The following is a 22,561-nucleotide window of genomic DNA, read 5'->3' as shown; positions in this document are numbered from 1 at the left end:
TTACACTTACTTTAGGTAGTATATCTTAACTCAGGTATTTATGCTTATCAGGTCACACTCTCTCTCCTACCTGTGTCACCTAAGCTTCAGCCTTTAAACACACTAATTCCTTTAATCTCCCACACTCACTTTTTACTACACCTGCTGATCGGCTTACCTCTTCCCCCTTGATTATCACACCGTAACCACATCTAACCAGCTCTTTATTTACACATTCTTGCTTTTTAAACACACCCACTCACTTCCTCACCAAGTTATTTCATCCAAACACCTGTGAAAGGTTGTTTTTCATTTCATTCTATTTTATCCTGTATATAAACGCCATTATAAAGCGTATAATGATACAGTACACATTTCATCATACAGTAATAAGATTTCACTGCCTTTTAACTCATAATTCAGATGTACTGTATTTTACTTCTATAGCTTTTAGTGTTAGCATTAAAGGTAAAATTGCTTGTAGTAACATGTGTTATTAATGACTCATATCTTGTTTTTGTGTCTTTATTGTCAACAGTCTGCTGGGAAGCCTTTGGTTTTGTCTGGAACGAGATCCTGTTCAAGGTAGTTAGTTGTAATTCACCATAATCACACTGTAGCAATGCTTTCCTAAATGTGATTATTACACCTTTATCAAAAACAGTCTCAGGGCTACTGGCTACTAATGTACCTGGTTTTATTGCCTTAATTATGCTCAATCACTCAGGTAATTTATAGTAACTTTAATCTAACCTGATGCCTTAACTCATGCACCTTCTTCCACTTACTTTGCCACACCGTCTGCCTTGTATATTTCATTTTAGCCACAACCCATCAACCTAGTTAGTTAACTTACCCTGGCCACATCTACTCACTTTCCTCATTTATATTAACGATGTACTCTCACCTGATTACGTCACTTATCACGTCAACTTACCGTATCTTGCTCTCTCGGCTTACCTAATATTTGGCCAAGTCTTTTATCTACGGTAAGCGAGTCCTCTCCTCCCCTTACCTACGCTCACTCACCTCTACCTCACCCATTCCCGTCTTGTTTTTTAGCCCTGGTCAAACCTACGTAATCATCTTATTTCTTCACCCAAATCACTTCCAATCACCTGTTTACTTAATCCTAATAACATCCACATCTCACCCTAGCTACTCCCACTCACCTGGTTGCCATATTTGTAGCTCGGGTTGCAGGAGCTATTGGAGTCGAGGCTAAGGTCGGAGGTGGAGAGGCCGAAGTTCCCATTTTCTGGCTCGACAGTTAGGCGCTGAGGCGTGGCGTGGTGAGAACGTGGGTGGTGGCCCATGGAGAGTCGGCGGTGATGTGGGCGTGGGGATATGTGTTCCACGGTTTCACCCTCCACAGCTGTGACTCCCTCCTCTGTCGTGTTCCTCGGGCGAACCCTCTCGCTCTTACTACGCTTAAGGTACACTAGACAGGAGAGAGAATCGTGTTAGAAGTCAATACAAGGTTCCCGTGTTACTGTAGCCATTAAGAAACATTTGATTCACTATTAAGGAAATGGTATTTCCTTGGTGTGACAAAAGCTACTGTCTAATGAAACGCAAATGATTTTTTTTTTGTTCGTCGTGTGCATAATTACAGCAATTTCTTGTTTATTATAAGCGGCAAAATTATGATGAATTTTATACATTCATTCTTTGGGCAGTTATCAAAAGGCTAGCAACAGATCGTCGAGGGAAGTGAATAAATGCGCAAGAACCGATAGTGCTGTGTCACCATCACCTTTTGGGAAAGGTTGTCACACACGGGTTCTCCGCTCCCACTGGTCTCCTTTTGTGTGATAAACGTTCATCTTTAATTCCAGCACCAGCAGTTCTCGTCACACGCTTTAGTTATTGATTCATGTTTGATATGTGCGCCGCCAAGACCCATTTCCTTCACAACTTTCCAATCGATTATAACTGCTTTATTTATGTTAAAAAGTCTACATGTTATGGGTAACTACTTCTTCATACAAAAATACAGTAAAAGTTATTCACAGGTTACGTCACCAAAGAAAAAAAAATCTCCGCTCGGAAAAGGTATAACGTTCAAGTGAGTTTAGTTGATTGTAGTTTTATTGAGTCTAAGATGATATTTTAAAGCGGATCTGGCAGCTCACAGCAACCTAACGTAAATAAAAACAATTGTCAGTTAGTGAGATGGAGACTTGGCACTGACGTTAAAGATCTCATTGTGTACGAAGGAATTACTCTTGCCACTAGGAAGGTGAACAGTGTAGGTGCAGGTGGTCACAACACTCGTGGCCTCCCTATCAGACAGCGGGTGTTGCCTCCCCTCCTGCAGCCTGTGAAAGCCGCTTTTCACGGACAGATCCCCACCGTTGTTCTCCCCAAAAGAAGGCGTGAGAAACAAGCATATTGTGGGAGAGGTGGAGAGAGTTTTTCTTTGCTCGGTTAGTGTCATAAAGAATGTGCCGCAATTAACGCTTCTGAACATAGAACTTTTATATTACACAGATTTACTATATATATGTGCGCGCGCGCGCGCGTGTGTGTGTGTGTGTGTGATTTGTTTGATTTATTTTAAGTATGATAAAAATAATTATTAATTACAACAGTCATGTAAGAGACGACCATGAAGAGATATCAACTGTTGTTTCCCCGCTGTCAGTCATAACTAACACACACCTGTATGTCTTTTGGTAAATGGTAGTTGCATTTTATCTATTTCTTCTTAAAGCGAAATATTTGTTCATCAGAAGACATTTTACAATATTTTTTTTTCACTCAGTCGAGGATGCCCTTACAGATGTCAAATACCATTGTTTCACGTTATCGTTCCAATCACAGTCAAGAGTGAGTTATCGTGTTGATCAAGCAGATGAACAGTTGACATATTGTTTACTGGGCTTCAACTGCATACCACTGACGTTGGACCTGATTATCTAGAATAATGGGCGTCCAGCAATATGATATGACTTACAAGAATACTATTTAGACTTGGCTACACACAGATGACTATAAAACACTTCATCAAACTCTGTATTGCTCACATTCTAGTTAATCGTGTCCTTCACTATCCAATTACCATGACATTAAATGTCTATATAAACGATAATGACTGCAAATTCTACATAGCAAACTGACCACGTAACTAAGACCAACGACGAACACTGAGTGGGACGCTTCACCTTCTATGGCTCGAATACAGCCTAAATTAACCATTCAATATATATATATACAAGAAGTTAGACTAAAGACATTAAGAAAAGTATACCATTGAGGAGATACGGTGCTGAGTAAAGACAAGGGACACACTGCTGTAGACGGACGACTGATCCACGTAGGGAGGAGGAGTAAGATATTGGAAGGCCTCAAAATTCACCAAAGAGGAAGAGTCTCCTTGTCAAACACATCTTTACAAAAATCGGTTACAAGGCCTTCCATGGTGTTCTACAAAAATATCTAAGATGAAAGGAAAGGTGAATCTCTTCGTATCTTCTTAGACACACAAGAGGTAAAAAATATACGTAAGGATGATAAAGGTCAAAAATCGAGGATACACGTTGCAAAAATCTTGTAGGAGAAGAGCGTCAACATCTGGGGATTACTAGTCGACCTCAGACCTCATTCTTGATGCTGAGAGCTAGAGTGACCTATGCTACCAGATCTTTTAGAGCAAGTTTCGTGACAAATGCTACAGTAGTATGGTGTAACACCTTTGTTCACAACTGTCAACAAACATAGAGGAGTCAACATTGGGAAAGTGTCCTTAATTAATCTAATAAAGTCATAAAAGAAACTAGTATTAGGTCACTCTTGCTTGGAGAGGTCAGGAGGAGCAGCTGTGCGGGCTCACCTGTTATTACTCCTTTCTGAAGTAGGGAGTTAACTGAAATATATGCATAAAAATGGAGAATACAATGTAGCCGCCATGAAAATTGTCTAAAAGCAGAAAATGGTAAATGTTTAGCAAATTTATGTGAAGCACAGTTTATATTGATCATTCCAAATGTAAAAATAAAATATGATTAATTATATATATATATATATATATATATATATATATATATATATATATATATATATATATATATATATATATATATATATAAGCAGCATTATAATCAAAATGCATTGCGTAATAAAAACACTAAAGGCAGAAGCAAATTTCAAAAACTTATACAGTACACAATTAAAATAACCAGCAAATGATGGCTAGTTTGGTAATACTTTCATATGGTTGGTGTTTACAGGAGTTGCAGCTTATTCTAATGTTTTGCATATGGGAGTCTGGCGTCAGTGTCTGACACTGAATGAATGTAATATATTGACGTGATCAAGATTATATGATTTATTTACATGATATAAATGGAAACTATGTCACTACACAAGAGAGTAAAAAATAAATCCACTTACTTTAGAACGTTCAGGCTCTACCGGAACCTTCACATACAACTTACTCTTACGAAGCCTTTATATTACACACAAATAATGGTGTACCCGGTGACGATAACCCAAATTATTACGTAAAGACGAGAGTCATTAACACATTGTTGTCCAAATGAGAGTTAACTTATGTAGGGAATGTCTTGAGGAAATTTACTATTTCTTTTAACATAAAAGTTACAGGTAGACTGAGAAATATATGGAGTCCAAGATGGGAAAGATCTGAGTGACTTCTGGGGAGACATTATGATCACGTGGGTATGAAACAAGGACTCTGAATGGCCGAGCAAATAATCAGATATGAAGTGAAAGAAACGTTGTCAAGTAAAGAAACAGAAAATGCTATCAAACTAATTATAAAAAGCGGGTACCATGACAGAACACCTTTATTACAGTAGCAAGAATAATGAAAGACAACGAATAAAGGGATAAAAAATGTATATCCAAAATGATGATGAGTTACATGGTCTAGTGAAGTGTTCATCCTAATTTGTGGTTAATGGTGATATAATGCTCAGGTAAAACAATTAGTACACCTCTGTTTAGTCCTTGATGAGGTATACTACGGTAATGTCATTTGAGGTCAACTAATCCCTGATCCATATTGAGATACAAGTTTGGTAACACATAGGAAAGTCGAGCTGTAGCCCTTTATGAGGCATAGAGGTTGTAGTCGATGTGTAGATGGATAGACGGACGGATGGATGGACGGACAGACAAAATGAGTGTTATGAGACATCTCTGTTAAGTTAGGTGATCCAAAGAGAATTTTTTTTTCAATATTGATGCTACACAACGCGACAAATTATATAAAACTTGATTGAAATTTGAAATAAATGTTGCTAATGTACCTCACTTGCTGTGACTCAGAGACTACTGTATATACACAAAATAAAGAGAAGAAACTTACATATCTCCAGGTCACGTTAGGTTCTTGCTCCAGCCTCTGAAACTGACTATAAAACTCCATTGACTCCAAATTTCTGTAAAATATTTAACATTTCAAATAGCTATTGTTAATGACTTTGGAACGAACGAGTTATTTAAGTTTAAAAGAAAGGAAACTACTAATAAGATGTGAAAGTTACTTACTGCCTATTTCACCAGTGCCGGGCAGATGTAATGTCTTGAGCATGTCCCCGGTGATGGTCGAGACTCGCGGCTCCACTTGTGCCTGTAAACACACACACACAGATCAGTGTTGTGGCTTGAGAGGGGGACACGAGGTAAGGTGGGATAGCTAGTAAACAAGTAGATATTGTCTAAGAGAAGTAGAAGTAAGAAACGTTTGTGACTGTATGAATACAAATCTACAGACTACAGAGACAAAGTAGTTTAAACTTATATGACTATATAAAACAAAGAAAGAGAGAGAGAGAGGGGGGGGGGGTGAATGGATAAATAAGGTTCATGCAGATCATATTCTATTTAGAAAAAAAAAATTTAATTCGATAAAATACCGACATCTTCGACCTTTGTTTTGGCACACTTACCTCGGTGAGGTGATGAGTCTTGCCGTTTTCAGTAATGGAGGGGGATTCCTGGATGTTGGGGGCGCCCTCTACCTCCACCACCAGGTTGTGATTCTTCATCGACACGGACACCTTGGACGTCACCTCGTTGGGTTCATCATCTGTTTCTCCTACGACAATTTCCTCCACTTGTTCCTCGCGCTCCTCCTCTACTGGCCCCTCCGAGGGAGAGGTGATCATACTGTCCTGAAGGAGCAATGTTCTCATGGAGATAGAGCAACTTCCTAACCATACGCCTTCACGTCTTACGAGTGTATTGTTGAACGAGTGTATTGGTCAAATTTATAATACATGTTATTTCCAACATTATATTAATATCTCAGAGGAAATAAATTCAAGGACCAATCCAGATAAACTGAAAGTTCAAAAAATATATATTTAATGCGTATAACACACATAGTTACGAATAATAATACTCTTAAAAATACAAGAACAACACGAATGGGTCAACACGGCAGGAATTAAACCATTTTAATATCGGTGTCTGAGGGAGATTTATATGTTAGTATCATCGACCCAAACAATCTTACAGTTAGGATCCTTGTTAGAAAAGGGTCAAAAAAATATTCTTTATTCTTAAACAGTCTTGATTGTGGTGGATCTATTACTATTACTGTTACAGAAATAATAAAGGGTAAGGATCAAAATACAGGTGATTTACTGCTGTACTTTGTTTACATTTAGAGTACTTGTGTCATCAGGACAGTGGTAACGACTGGTCATTTCAACATTTTGCATCAAGTACCCCTCATAAAACTTACACTAAAACCAAAGTTACCTAATCATACTCTGGTGTCTGCCGTATGAAATCTCAAGTCAGAATCAGTGTTTTCAGTAATGATTTACAAGTACTTTTCCATGGCATACACAAATAAGAAGTATGAAATTTGGTTCAGTAACCTTGGTGTAAACTTTAAAGGGATCTGTTTTTATAGTCAATTCCCTGGGCGTGTGTACAACTGCTGCATCCTACAATGTATTACAAATGAGTGACATAACAATATCTTTAGTTTAATATTTCCAGCGAAATTTAGATAAAACCCAAAACTTCTTCTCCATCATCATTTCACCTCACACAGATTTCGTGGTTGACAGAAACTCATCAACTATAGTTCAAATTTAATAACTCAACCACCTAATTTACTATGTCCTAATTATTAACTAACGATTAATAATTTCACTAAATCATAATTAACACATGAAATTGATTAAAAGATATTGTACTTGTAGGAGACAGCAGAGTAACAGGTTCAGGCACTGTACAAAATAGATTGGCGGGCAACAATGCACTCTAAAAATAAGAACAACGTTGTAAGAAACTAAAATGCATATTTGCCTTTATACGTCAAGAATATATATATATTTATCACCTGCATACCGTACAAATACTGTACATCTCCGGAAGTCATGAGGTTCTCGGGGTCAATAGATTTACTGGTAAAATGGTGGTGTTGATTACGTCATCAAGTCACTAATTTATGCTGCTAAATTATGTAAATGAGGAAAAAATAAATAAAGAAGTTTGAAATAGATTCAAAGTAACTCAGGAGAATGTAAAACACCCCAGTAATAATGGTTGAGTGTTTAGTGGAGAGGGAGGGAAGGCAGCCGATTTGTGTCTCAACATATCGGCACTGGTATAGTTTGAAGCCGTTTATAAGCTAGATCAGGAGATTCGGTAGCGCCTGCAAGTTTATTTTATTATTATTTAATTTTTCTCTTTATATCTTTAGTGAGTATTTTTATTATGGACTCGGGTTAATAATCAATAATTTACTTAACTCTCAAGAATATTTTTACCTAACTTACCGAGGAGCTTTGTCAGTTATTTATTTATTATTTACATGACAGTGTTCAAAAAAAAAAAATTCTGTCTTGCTGAGCTTCGTTAGTACAGTATTAAGTTTAGATATTTCCTAACATACATTTCACAAACTTTAAATTATGGTTAGTTATAAATACAGTAGTCGGACTAGTCAGAAATTGATCTCTTGGTCCATAAAGCTTGTAACTGTACTCTTGGTCCATAAAGCTTGTAACTGTACTCTTGGTCCATAAAGCTTGTAACTGTTTTCTTGGTCCATAAAGCTTGTAACTGTACTCTTGGTCCTTAAAGCTTGTAACTGTACTCTTGGTCTTTAAAGCTTGTAACTGTACTCTTGGTCTTTAAAGCTTGTAACTGTACTCTTGGCCCTTAAAGCTTGTAACTGTACTCTTGGTCTTTAAAGCTTGTAACTGTACTCTTGGTTTGTATTCACTTAAGATTATAAAACGCTAGGCTTATGCACTTGTAATCTCTCATACATTTTGTTTATAATTATACTGTTGCCTATAATCTAGCGGTTATACCTTTGGTCTATAATGCTCTTGGCCATGAATTGATTTTGTTTATTCTTGAAACAGCCAAAATATAAATACTTTCAGATAACTTATAAAATCAAGTTAGAGTTTTTACTTATGGGACAAAACTTTTAATATTATGACTGGAGGAGTTTACATTTAATCTCTTATTTTATTTATTGTTATATTGTTGATGGAGTTTAAATAGTAATGCTCATAAACACTTTATATATATATCAAAAGATGTATAATTGTTTAATCAATTATTACTGGAATATTACGTACTATTGATAATCATGGATTTTTATATTTATACTATACTATATTATTATTATTATTATTATTATTATTATTATTATTATTATTATTATTGTTGTTGTTGTTGTTGTGATAAGGTGAAGGTGTTAATGCCGGGAAAGAAAGGCACAGTTACACCTGCAGTTAACAACAAAGAATAAAAAAAAAATTATCATTGGGGTTATTAGAAGACAATTTACACATTTTTGCTTTTTTTTACACATTTAGGCCAAACTAACAACAGAGCAGTGGAACATTTACCATAAACAGGACAACCATGAATAGTGAAAGTTACATCGAAAACCGGAGAGGAAGAGTGTTGTTAAATATTTGAAGTGGGGGAAAGAAAAATGTTCTAAATCAACATGAATAATAATGTTAATGTCTGACAACTCTCATGAGGTAAGTGGCGACTGCGTAAGAAGTGCGGAGGTGTGAGGGATGAGATATTTTATTACGTCATTCCTGGGTGTTTCCGCGTTTAATAATACGTTATTTATATATTTGGTTGTTTATACACGGAGTAGTAATGGTTGTCATTTATGAGGGTGGGCACACGTAAGGTTGACCTGGGGGGGGTCATGGTAGGTACATGCACGTTATAGCAAGGCAGTAAGTATATTTAATGTTATATTTTTATAATTTTTATGTTATGGGAAAAATTAGAGGTAAACAATCCATGAAACAAACCTGAGGCGATCAAGGTGTTCTATTTTAGATTGAGTTCCTGTTTTGAAAAAGGAAAAAAAATCCTCTGTTGCAATGGGAAACTTTTTTTAGAGTATTTCTAGGCTATGGGTTTAATACAAATACAGAAGAAGTTTGAATAAAATTAAATGATTGTATTTAAACCTTACGCCACAAGTAAAATGTATAAATAACATAACTGAGGTAAATTTTGAGGGAACAAGTGTTATGCAGATGCAGTGGATTCTTACACACTTCATGAGATGAAAGGGAGACGTAGGAGGTGAACCAAACTCACGTTACAGAGACATGAGGAACCAGTTTAACATATGTTACAGGACAGGAGTTACATACATGCGAAGGGACATAAATTATACACTTGTGACAAGAGCAATGATTAACACGTGGAAGAAGGATGTTAACCTGATGAAATAGCTAAGGTTTATTTAAATGTACTGAAAAAAAATCTTTCAAGGCATAGGATAGGAGGCGTTGAGCGATCACAGAAACAGTCAGAGAAAAACGCCTGATAGTAGGCAAAAAGAGGTGACGTTTTGGGTGCTTCCCTTCCCCTGGCTGTCCAACTTCTTGCTCCCTCCCCTTGTTGCCTGATGTCACCATTTTCTTATAGAACTCCTGTCTTTCAGCGAAGGTCGATGGGAGAGCACCGAAAACATCGCCGCCAAGACAGAGTGGCGGAAGGTTATGTCAAGAGGTCACGAGGTCAACAAAGGGTTATACACCTGCCTGAGGCGAGGGTGGGGGCGGCACAAGGGAACACTTGCTGTGATAAATCGACGAAGTGTCAGTCTGGTCCTGTAGGAGCAAGGCAGCGCTTTGGTGGGTCTCATTAATCAACAACGTCACCCATCACCCATATTTTACATATTATCATATATTTCTTTCACCTGGAATAGACTATGGGATGAACTGTGATGATTGTGATTTACAGATGATGTAAAATAAGAGGAAATTGACAGTAACCTGAAAATAAGTGACAGTTAGCCAAACTAATGAGACCAAACTGAACCTAAGGAACAGGGAAGTATGTAAATGCTTATTGACCTGTACTGTATTATTCACCAAAAATAACATTGTTTGTGCTGCTTATGGCAGACTTACCTTTGAAGATGTATGCATCTCTTTGAGTTGCTGTCATACTCTGTTCTCACTAAAAGTCTAACTTCACGATGTATACTTTTCCAAACTGGCAATATTCCATAATGCTTTAATTTGTACTATCGAAACTCCCTATTTTTTTTTTTATTGGGCATCCCCCCCCCTACATCCTTGTGTAAGGTGAAGCGCATAAGCGTTTGCAGCACCCAACAGGGAAGGATGCTAAGTTCATTCTTGCTTTATGTCTCAAGAGTTAAGGGCGTAGAAGCCTGAAGCCTGAAGACTCAAGGGCGTAGAAGCCTGAAGAGTCAATGGTTTTTATGTCTAAGCAAGTTATTGGAAGCTCCAACTCCCTGAATATGAATTCGCAACTTTCGATTTACAGCAGGTACCTACTTTACTGCTAGGTGAACAGGGACCAGGGGGACTAGGAAGAGTGTCCAAACAACTTCCGCCGGCCCGGTAATCGAACCCGTGACATCTTGCTTGCGAGGCAAGAGCGGTACCGCTCCACCAGCGCCCCCCAAACTCCCTCATTGTTCACAAGGGTTTTAGTAAATTCGAAAGGCGGATAAATCTAGAAAAATTTAATTAGTAAATTTTGTCAACAAACGTATATAAAGTGAATTTATGAGCATAGTTGAGTGTAAAAACAAGAGGAAAGGTTAATAAAAAGGTTTTCCCTCTATTTGGAGAGACAAATACGAGTTAAACATGGTGATTCTGTAGCAAATATGCCGACGAAGCTGACGTATATACTGCTGTGGAAATTTCAGAGTACTACACCCACCCACGAATTCGAACCTTACAAATAGGACACCAATGAACTCGAAGCAGCTGGTAAAGTTCTGTTATTATAGTAGCACTGTATAAGGCAGGGGGTGGGAGGTGGATGGATATGGGTTATGGTAGTCACAGAGTTTTATGCAGGAGGAAGTTGTCAAGTATTGTTTCTGTATAATAAGGGTAGATGAAGGCCCACAATTCTTCCTCACAAAGCTAGTTGTTCCTCCTGCCTTTTCATTGTGAGAAGTCAGAGCTGATAATAAGCTTTAATACTTTTGTGATCCTGACAATACCTCGGCTGCATTGTGATTGGCTACTGACATTGTTGACGTCACAGCGTGGAAAGCTTCAATATTGTATTTTATGTTCTCCTTCCCGACCTTATTTCCTTATATAAATTTTCATATATTTACGGAATATATAAACACATATCTCTAAGTCATTATAACCCTTCCTACCTGCATACATAATTAACCAGCAGAAATCAATAACATGACAATCGTATGCTGCACACACACACCCACAACACCTCCTCCCACCCACTGTTACCAGATGATGGACTCTAGCAGGTGGCTTGTGATTCACTGGTTTCACACTGACGGGGTTCACATCGTGGATGGGTGTAGCGCTCGGACCTTTCCCCAGTTGTACACTACATGTCTTTGGTAACAGGAAGAACCTACAGTTGTTCAGCTTGAGATTTTTGTTTATGGATTAAAGCCAGTGTTTTAACGTGGTGACAATTTTGTAAAAAAAAAAAAAAAAAAAAAATAATAATAATAATAATAATAATAATAATAATAATAATCATAATAATAACGTTGGATGACGCCTATATCAAATTTGCGATATTGATTTTTGACATTTTGAGTTGGTAAACTTTGAATTTTTAATGGCTGTCAGGAGGAATCACTTCGCCATTATGATCGATATTGCTTTATTCACCATGAGGAGTTTATATCATAGACGTATATCGAATCTGAGAGTTCCAGGGCAATAGCTTAAATGTCCTCAGACCAAAATTTATCTTCTGGGTCACAATCATGACCCTAAAATAGCCGTCTGTTTCTTCAGGACAACTCTATAGTAAATGTTGGTGAGGATCGTTGTGTAGATCAAATGTTATTGATCTGAAAGTGAAATATATAAAACAAAACAGATAGATGATGCTAATACACAAGCCCAACGAAGCTACTACAGTACATCATCCTCTCCTGCACCGTCTCCTGTAACCACCTGAGATCTCTTGTTTGCAAATTGCTGTTCGACACCACAACCGCCTCTAGCCCATACAACCCCGTACTGATGGCTCAAAGAAACACCTCTTTTCCAACCATTTTAAAACTCATCAAAAACTCTGTTAACTTCTGTATTCGCTTCTTCTGTACTGCAACTGTGCTGAAATTCTTTTGTAAATAGCCCTCTTCCCTTCCATTATATATGTATTATGCCATAAACGGCCGTTGCATTCGCTAATAAACCTTTAATTATTATCGTTAGAATTGTTATTATTATAATTACTTCACACACACACACACACACACACACACACACACTTCAAGCTCGTGTCACAAGGCGTACTAATTCACATCTCTAGACTATGCTATAACTAATCTATTGAAAAATTGATGGCAGCGTTAGGTGTCATTGTCACTTGGTTTTTATTCATAGTCAGGTTTTTATTTACGATGATAAATATCTTCAATTTATGCTTTCCTTTAGGTGCTTAAAAAAAGTTGACACCAGTTTTCCTTCTTCTCGCCACCAGTGTAGCCAACGAATGTTGCACAGAGTTTAGGTATTTCTGAATGCTTTGGCAGCAGATCTTGTTACTGACTAGTTTCTAAGTTAAGATGGTTATTATTAGCGATACGCCCGCAGCCGAATTTCCAGAGAAAATTAATTTAAAAATGCCGCAAATTCAGTATGTTTTGCAGTGGACACTGTCGTAGTTTGGGCAAATGTGTTAAAATGTGATTATTTCTAAATTAAACCTGACCTAACCTTAGTTGATAAGAAACACAAGTGGTCGAAGCATTGTTAGAAGACTGAACCAACCAAACCAAAGAAACCTGCCTAACCTTACCAAACTTCCTTTGTTCACCCCCCCTGGCATACCAAACAGAAAGAGCTTACTCTAATATGAAGCTAACTTCCAAACAACTGAGAAAACAGCTGATGGTGTAATTTTACGTTTTTTGTGCACTGGGCGACTCGGTTGTTGAGCTGAAATATACAAACAGCAGACGACCTCAAGCATGGATTAGGCCGCCATGCCGTTTCACCGCCGAGAAAGACTAAGTAGTGCGAGCCTAGGAGCCTAATTATCTACCAAATGAAGCATTTGTCCAAGAAATTAATATCATATCCGGACTCACGGATGAAAATATAGTAAGAAAAGATCCATCAAAACAAATTATGCGGCGACGGGTGTGTCTTTAATATTAGCCGCTAAGATATATTGTTATATGTACCTTAATATTACGAGCCCTAAGCTAAAAAAAGTGACAAACATAAAACAACAAATTTCTAAAAACTACCAAAATGGCAACTATATCCACCTTTAAGTTTCGTCCAAAAAGATGACAGCACTTTTTTTTTTGGTAATCGAGTGTAAATTTTGGTGAAAACTAATGTGTTCCAAGACTATTAAGGATGGGAGAATGAGATTGTTCCGGTGTGAAGCACTTACCTTGAGAGGCAGGAGTTAGTATTATGGACAATCCTGGAATTCATGGCAGGAAATAAAAGAGCTTCTAACATGTATTAAGTTTAAGCAAATACGTGAAAGGTGTAAGTGTCTCCGGGCAGTGCCACTCAACCTCCACTAAAGGGTAGAGAAAAGGCTGGTATGCACGAGTGATCTGTTATGTATCATGAGTAAAGATACACCTCTCAATGTAAGTGTAACTTTACCGTATTAGTGAATCATTAAAATTTAAAAACATAAAATATTGATCAGCATTACAAAAGGCAAATAGATATAATGGAATTGCTCAAGCGAAAAACAAGCACATATCTTTTTTTTTTCATTGAGGCTCTGGCTTACCATATAGCTATCGTAGCAAACATATTAAAAAATGTCCAGAAAGTACTGAAAAATACACTAAACTAAGATGAGCTTAGAGATTACAGCAAGAAAGTTAGGGTGTTGTTAGTGGTAGTGCCTCACCTGCGGTATTAGCTGGTCCCTACTGTTGGGGTCCTTGGTGACCCGGGAGGCGCGCGACGACTTCCTGGAGCCTCCGTCGCGGCTCTTGAGGGAGGTCTGGGCTGTGTCCTCCCGCTCCACCTTTCCGGCATAGCCTTCCCCGCGGTACTTCACCCACAGTCGCCTGTACCAACGCCCGCCGTAGGGAGGCCCCGGGTGTGTGAGGGAGAGTGGGAGGAGAAAGAACGAGAGAGAGAGAGTCAGACATATAAACAGCGAGATAGAGAGAGAAAGAGAGACAATTAAGGGGAAAATAATAAAATGAATTAATTAATGATAAACATACGTCCATCTAAAACAACATAAGATATATTTTAAGTTTGAAAATGATTTGCTTGAAATTGTTTACACATCTGAAGCAAGAGGAATATAGCAAAATATCCTGTGGCAGGTTGCAGGAGGAAAGATACATCTATATAATGCAGTACACATAGGATAAAGGAGAGACTAAGAGGCAAAGTATTCACTGCCATGATTCAGTTTCCATCTATAAGTTTTTTAAAGGTTTCATAGTAAATAATAGAAACAAAATGCTCCTACAAGTTGCTTCATCACCTCCCGTAAGTTGGACCATACGTTCTGTTCACTTCTGATTTACAAGTACTATTTTGTTTATTCCTACAAGCTTATTCTAACGTAATGGTAGTTAGCCAAAATCTAGACCAGTGATTCTCAAACGGGAGGCACTTGGCTCCCAGGGGAGGAATTTTAGCCAGGGGAGGAATTGGGGAGGAATTTCAGTCAGGGGAGGAACTCCAAACGGGGAAAGAATGTACTTTGTACACTGTGTATATATCAAACGAGGACGTCTCAACATTTGTGAGCGTGGTGACCTTCGAGCAAAACTAACTGGATTTGTTCCTCGGTTTTCTAGTTTAGTTACTCTGCACGCAGGCCAAAGTGGGCATTAAATCAGATAGAAGTTTTATGATCCATTGAAATAAGGATTTCTTTTTTAAATTGATGGCAATTAATAAAGCAATTTAGTTTCATAAATTGTTTCAATAATTACCACTGTAAAAGTATAATGGTGAAAATATTACTAGATGACAATTCAAAATGGAGGAGGAATGTGACCTGGGACTCTGAGAACCACTGGTCTAGACCCCACAATCACTCATTCATTGTCTCTCACTGAATCTACTAATTATTTTCTACTTTGCTGGTGCTTCCCGTTCTATCCCCAGAAATAGATTGACTTCATTTACTCACATCATTCACAAACACACACTTTCCCATCTAATCTGCTGTCTCTCTCCCATCCCTTCCTTCAATCTGCTTAGACTTTCCCATCTCTGAAATAGTCTTTTTTTTTTACCATTTTATCTCACTTGACATTCTTCACACACATAGTAACGTTGATGTGATGCTGTAATTACTAAGTTTGTTATGCGCTTAAAGACCATCGTTATTGTTGAGGCGTAGTAATATCATTATTACAACAGCAACTTCTTCTTATACACGTGTTTTTTTATTTATTTATTTTCACTATATTCACCCCTCCATATTATACGGACACTCTTTGTTGATTCTTTTTAAATAATAATAATAATAATTAACGGTTTATCAACAAATACATAAGTGTTACATAAATATAATGACAAGGAGGGAGGGGTCATTTAACAAGGAATTTCAGCACAGTTACAGTACAAAGGTGAGATAAGTAAGAAGTGAACTGTTTTTATAGTGATCAGTTACGAGGAGGTCAAGAAATAATCCGAGATGACCGGACAACTCGCCAACTGCAGTGGTTAACCATTATCCTGGAGCACGATCAGTTACTAGAATATCATCCAGGTTCCCAATAAATATATTCGTACGTGTGTGTGTGTGTTTAAACACTGGCACATCCTTAAAAACATACCTCCACCACCGTTAACTTAACCACCCTGTACGGTGCCTGAAAACAAGACAACTCAGTTAGGAATTCGATCTTCAAGGCAAATTTTACACCAAGAGCACTGGGTAGCTCAATGTTAGCGATCCCGTCTCCAATGCTGTTGTAAAGGTTAGAATGCTGTATGTATGTATGTACGTATGTATGTATGTATGTATGTATGTATGTATGTATGTATGTATGTATGTATGTATGTATGTATGTACGTATGTATGTATGTACGTATGTATGTACGTATGTATGTATGTATGTATGTATGTACGTATGTATGTATGTACGTATGTATGTACGTATGTACGTATGTATGTATGTATGTATGTGTCATGGGTTGCGTTAGGCTTACCCACGCAACCAACTCCAAAGTTTGTTTTACTAGAGATAAGACGCCCGGCGAGGCATAACTGGGACATGTATTTTCCATTAGTGTATGTTAGCCAGCCTTTAGGAGGGGGGGAGGGTGAAACAGTGTTGTACTGTTCATCGCTTCACACCCAAAAACCCCATTTTAAGTAGTATCCCGGCGACCATGGCATAGTTAAGACGTCGTCTCCATCCTCTCCCTCCTGAAAGGGAGCGGGACACCACACCACACAGAGTCCTCCACAGCCACTCCGTCCTGTGGACCGTCGTCGACACGAGACTAAGTGTGTTAACTTAGGTTGTTATCCCCGTGGACATATCACGTGTGGATGCCTGATTGCAACAAGAGCAATCCAGGCTGGCCTATCAAACCTACAGTAAATGGTTAATCAATTCACACTTAGAGTTCTCCTGCACGACACCGGTCTACAGTGACCGTGATCGACACGAGACTAAGTGTGTTAACCTAGGTTGTTATCCCCGTGGAAATATCACGTGTGGAGACTATATGTGGTAACCCAAGAGTACTTTTTGTTGTTATGGCCATGGAAAGAAGTTCTTGTGCGGAAGCCTGGTTGCAACAAGAGCAATCCAGGCTGACAATATATGTATCACTTGAGAATTAAGGCTCTGTGAAGTCATACCCATAGCCTAGTAGAGTAATCACATGTGTCCCCAAGTTGAAATTTCTCTTTTAGAAGATTAAATTTATTACAGCGTGAACGTGAGTGATTCATATATCCATGCAAATTGTAAATCATTGTATGGAAGCTTGACAAATAAATGTAAGTGCAATTATCTGCCCGTATCTGTGATCCTATCTTATTATTACTAAAGGTAATGACTGATTGGTTATGACAAAGTATAACCAATAACTTAGATGGATGTTGGAAATTAATGGAATTCATTAAATCATCATTTATCAAGTATAAATCATGGAATGTCGAGTGGTGGAGTGAACTTCTACGTAGATACGCCATAATCTCCTGTAAGTAACCAGTGTGAAGGTATCGAACTCTACGGTAAGAAATAAGAAATGCGACATATTATTATCTTTATATAATATAATCCACTCTTATACCACCGATCAACACAAAACCATGACAGTATGTATGCATGTGTCCCAATCAGCATAAAAATGTATCGTCACCCCACAGCCCACCAAGTGCACAATTAACTCAGGGGCTGATAATTCTACTCCTAAAAATAATATATCTGGGTATATGAATGTATGTCCGTACAATGAGGGTGAGAAGAGGACTGAAATTATGATGACTACCTAAGCTACCCTCTCGGTATATTAAAGTACCAAAAGTCTGCCTGAAATAAGGTGATGTAAGATCAACATTGTGTGAAACGGTATGAGTAAAACAAGATGTGGTGCTATTGTTAAGTAATGATGGAAAACAGGAAGATTAGTCCAAGAATATTACAGACTATAGACTAAATGTGTGGAACAAGATATCCGTTATTGTGAGTGTGTGTGTGTGTGCCGCCGGGAGTGAAAAGTAAGGGGTGGGGAAGGGGTGTTTCCCGGAATCCCTGAATAGCTACATTGAACGACTCAATATTGGAGATAAATTGATAGTGAAGGGATATTTAAATGGGGCAGCTGGTGAAAGGGAAATGGAGTACATTGGGGAGAATTATGAAGTGCCAGGAATGAATGGGAAGAGATGTGTGCTGAGAGAGAGATGAATGAAGTAGATATCTTGGTGCCCTATACTGGAGGGGACACCGTATCACAACTTATCTGATGCAGAAGTAGAAATGAAGGATTAATAGTGAATGAAGGGAAATTGATTTTGCTCTAAAATCCTTAACAGAAAACGGGAATCCTGGACAACAACACTGCGGCGAGAGGCAAGTCCTAGTTCTCAGCGTTATTTTGAGAGTATTTGTGTACAAAGAAAGTCAGTGGCTGAGGTAGAGAGGTACAAGGACTCCTGGACTGGTTAGCTGTTGAACTATATAATAGCACTATTGGGACATTCGAGGAATCGTCTGTCTCGGGTACTCTTCAAGGGCGCCATCAGTGACTTTAAGAACTTTGAACTCGGCACTCCTCAGGCCGGGGTACTCATGCATAGTCTCATAGATCCACTCCCCCTGAGAGGGACAGAACGGATTGCCAGCTATGATGATGACATCCCTGATGACGCTTCAACCATAAGTACTGGTCGAGTCAAGACGCTCCTCAAGAAAGCCGTTCTTCATCTCATAAACGAAGAACGAAGTGAACAGCGAGGTGCTAGTGTTAGTGTTCGCCATTATAAAAAACATTGTGAGACAAAATATCTATACGGCCGGAATAAATGTCTGACTCGGCTCAGTGATGTAGTTGTCGCCAGAATCAATCTTGGCTATAGGCCATGTTGAAAACTCATGAGAAATCCTTCCCTTGCACAGCCTTCAGCATTATATCTCAAAGTGCAGACCAATTCGCTCCTTGTTACCACTTAAAAAACCCTTTTACGAACTCTGTAAATTCATCTTAACTACCAATGCCCTGGACACTATTTTACCATTATACACAAAAATGTTTACCATATAAAATACCTGCTCTAGAAGACCACCACTTCACTCACTTGTCTTAGCACACTATGAGGTGAAAGTTTCAGGGTCTCATTCCTTACACTCACTAGCAGCCACTTTGACTAAAACTTGGGGTGTAGCCGCCCTACGAAGCAAGTCTGTAATTTAGCTTGACGGCCAGTTGACTGTGTATACGACTGCCGTCCCCATGTAAGGCGTAAATAAAGACCTAAAAACTAACTAAATTCCGACTATCCTGCAAAGTGGTGGTAATGGCCTAACAAGAGTGACCATAAAGCCAAACTTTGGTAAACTTATCCAAGTCCGAGCAAACTTATAGTGCTTACCTGTGTTGATTACTGGAAACATTACAAGAATTCCGGTGAATATAACATAGAAAAAGGATAACAACGACAAACACGCAATTCTATAATATCACCTGTCGATTCTCTCCCAACATATTTCTCTTATCACTCTCTACTATCTAGGGAGATGATTTTAGGTTAGGTTAGGTTAAGCTAGGTTAGGTTAGGTTAGGTTGGTTAGGTTAGATTAGGAGCGACGAATAGTGTCTGGGTGACTAACTAAGGAGATGTTTCCGAAGACATTAACACGGGTTGATCGGTGTATTATTAAGGTCAGGTCTGAGGAGCTGCTATTCAAGCGTCGAGCCAAATGAACGAGCAAGAGAAGTATGGGAAACCACAACGGAAGACGAGACATTAAGAGGTTTTACAGAACAAAGACTACAAGACGGGGCGAGATAGTGCAGTGTCGAGGAACTGTGAGTAGGGGGAATGGATAAGGAAGAGAGGAGGAAGGTGGGGTTAGGAACGTAATGAGTTAAGAGGGGGAAGAAGAATAGAGGGGAAGGGGTGTTAGAGGGCGGGGAAGAAGAATGGAGGGGAAGGGGTGTTAGAGGGGGAAGGGAAAGGTGCAGAAGAGGGTAGACTCGTACTTAAAAAGAGTGGAAATTTATTCTGAGTAGGTGATACAAAGTACAGGGTAGGATAGTAGGGGTGGTGTCCAGTGTATAGGTTAGGGTTCGGGGGGTGGGGAGCCTGTTAGGTTAAGGTGATGACATGATGAAGAACTGTGAAATATGATGAGAGAGGATGAGAAACGAGAGAGAGAGAACGATGGGAGAACATGGAAGAGAAGGTTGAGAAACATATAAAGAGAGGGTGAGAAACATACATGGGGTGGGTGAGGGTGGCACAGGTGTTGAAGAAGGGTGGCGGAGGTGTTGAAGGAGGGTGGCGGAGGTGCCTGGGGAGGGTGGCGGAGGTGTTGAAGGAGGGTGACGGAGGTGCCTGGGGAGGGTGGCGGAGGTGTTGAAGGAGGGTGGGGGAGGTGCCTGGGGAGGGTGGCGGAGGTGTTGAAGTAGGGTGGCGGAGGTACCTGGGAGGGTGGGAGGTGTTGAAGAAGGGTGGCGGAGGTGTTGGGGGAGCGACGGGGAATGTACTGCAGCAGCTCAGGGAAGTACTAGAGGAGGAGAGTTGTGGAGGCTGAAAGGGAAGCGAGTGTGTTATTAAAGAGATGGGGTTCCTGGACCTCATAATGTGCTGAGGAATAAAAGATGTGCTGAAGGGTGAGAGTTATGGGGTGTCGTGGCGGAGGAGAGGATGTGCTGGGGGTGAAGAGGGTGATGGGGAGTGAAGAGGGTGTGCTGGGGGTGAAGAGGGTGGCAGGGGGTGAAGAGGGTGTGGTGGTGAAGAGGGTGTGTGGGGGGTGAAGAGGGTGATGGGGAGGAAGAGGATGCTGGGGTGAAGAGGTGATGGGGAGTGAAGAGGGTGTGCTGGGGGTGAAGAGGTGTGCTGGGGTGAAGAGATGGGGTGAAGAGGGTGTGATGGGGGAGAGGTGCTGGGGGAAGAGGGTGTGTTGGGGTGAAGAGGGTGTGGGGGGTAAAGAGGGTGTTAAAGAGGGTGTGCTGGGGTGAAGAGGTGAGAGGGTGCTGGGGTGAAGAGGTGTGCTGGGGTGAAGAGGTGTGCTGGGGCGAAGAGGTGTTGGGGGGTGAAGAGGGTAAGAAGAGGGTGTGCTGGGGTGAAGAGGGTGTGCTGGGGTGAAGAGGGTGTGCTGGGGGGAAGGGTAAGGGTGTGCTGGGGTGAAGAGGGTGTTGGGGGTGAAGAGGTGATGGGGGTGAAGAGGAGGGGGGTGAAGAGGGTGTTGGGTGAAGAGGGTAAAGGGGTGAAGAGGGTGTGCTGGGGTGAGAGGGTGTGGGGGGGTAGAGAGGGTGGGGTGAAGAGGTGTACAAGGAAGAGGTAAAGGAAGAGGAAGAGGGTGTGGGGGTGAAGAGGTGTTGGGTGGAGGGAAAGAAGAGGGAAGGGGGGGAGAGGGGAGAAGGTAATGATGGGAGAAGAGAATGAGGTATTGAGGAGAAAGGGGAAGAGGAGATTAAAGACGGTAAGAGGAAGGGATAGAGGGAGGGAGTGGAGGCAGGTGAGGAAAGGAGGCATGGGTGAGTGAAAGTGAGGTATGGGCGGAGGAAAGAGGCATGGGAGTGAGGAAAGTGTAGGCAGGTGAGGAAAGAGGCATAGGGCGGAGGAGGCATTAAGTGATGAAAGGAGGCAGGGTGAGGAAAGGAGGCATGGGCGTGAGGAAAGTGAGGCAGGGTGATGAAAGGATGTGAGGAAAGAGCAGGGTGAGAGTGAGTGAGCGTGATGAAAGTGAGGGGTGAGGAAAGAGGCATGGGCGGAGGAGGAGGCATGGGCGTGAAGAAAGTGAGGCAGGGTGAGTGGAAAGTGAGGCATGTATGGAGGGAGTGATAATGGGCGTGAGGAAAGGAGGCATGGGCGTGAGGAAGGAGGCAGGTGAGAAAGTGAGGTATGGGCGGAGGAAAGCGAGGCATGGGGAGGAAGGAGGCATGGGCGGAGGAAAGGAGGCATGGGCGTGAGGAAAGTGAGCAGGTGAGGAGATGAGGCATGGGCGGAGGAAAGTGATATGGATGCGAGGAAAGTGAGGAGGGGTGAGGGAAGGAGGCATGGGCGTGAGGAAAGTGAGGCATGGGCGGAGGAAAGTGAGGCATGGGTGAGGAGGGGAGGGGGAGGAGTGGAGAGGTGGGGTGGGGGAAGGAGGGTGGAGGGAGGGGTGAGGAAAGTGAGGTATGGGCGGGAGGAAAGGGAGAGCATGGGTGTGAGGAAGATTAAAACACGATAGATGGGGTAAACAAAGGGTATGAGAGGAAAATGATAGACTGTGAGGGAGGGGGTGGGAGGGAGTGGGGTGAAGGAGGGGGTGGGAGGAAGGGGTGTGAGGGAGGGTGGGAGGGAGGGGTGAGGGAGGGGGTGAAGGAGGGGGTGGGAGAGGAGTGGGGAAGGGAGGGGGTGGGAGGGGAGGGGTGGAGGAGGGGGTGGGAGGGAGGAGTAACATGTGGCCCGGAACGTAGCCACCGAT

General features: G+C 40.6%; 1 protein-coding gene across 3 annotated transcripts in view; it reads right to left on the bottom strand.

Moving 5' to 3' along the window:
- The window catches only part of LOC121874718, a 98,804-nt gene that overhangs the window by 2,757 nt on the left and 73,486 nt on the right, over window positions 1-22,561 (bottom strand). For 2 of the 3 annotated variants that reach the window (XM_042378994.1, XM_042378996.1), the window contains exons 4-8: window positions 14,338-14,500; window positions 5,898-6,122; window positions 5,497-5,578; window positions 3,815-3,847; window positions 1,152-1,420 (exon numbers count right to left, since the gene is read on the bottom strand). In XM_042378994.1, the coding sequence (XP_042234928.1) occupies window positions 1,152-1,420; window positions 3,815-3,847; window positions 5,497-5,578; window positions 5,898-6,122; window positions 14,338-14,500 (772 nt within the window). The remainder of the gene's footprint in view (window positions 1-1,151; window positions 1,421-3,814; window positions 3,848-5,496; window positions 5,579-5,897; window positions 6,123-14,337; window positions 14,501-22,561) is intronic. The other variant, XM_042378997.1, reaches the window with a different exon arrangement.

The sequence above is a fragment of the Homarus americanus genome, unplaced genomic scaffold (assembly GCF_018991925.1).
Source record: "Homarus americanus isolate GMGI-L3 unplaced genomic scaffold, GMGI_Hamer_2.0 scaffold34360, whole genome shotgun sequence".
NCBI classification, from domain to species: Eukaryota; Metazoa; Arthropoda; class Malacostraca; order Decapoda; family Nephropidae; genus Homarus; species Homarus americanus.
This window is presented reverse-complemented; position numbering and strand designations above follow the sequence as displayed.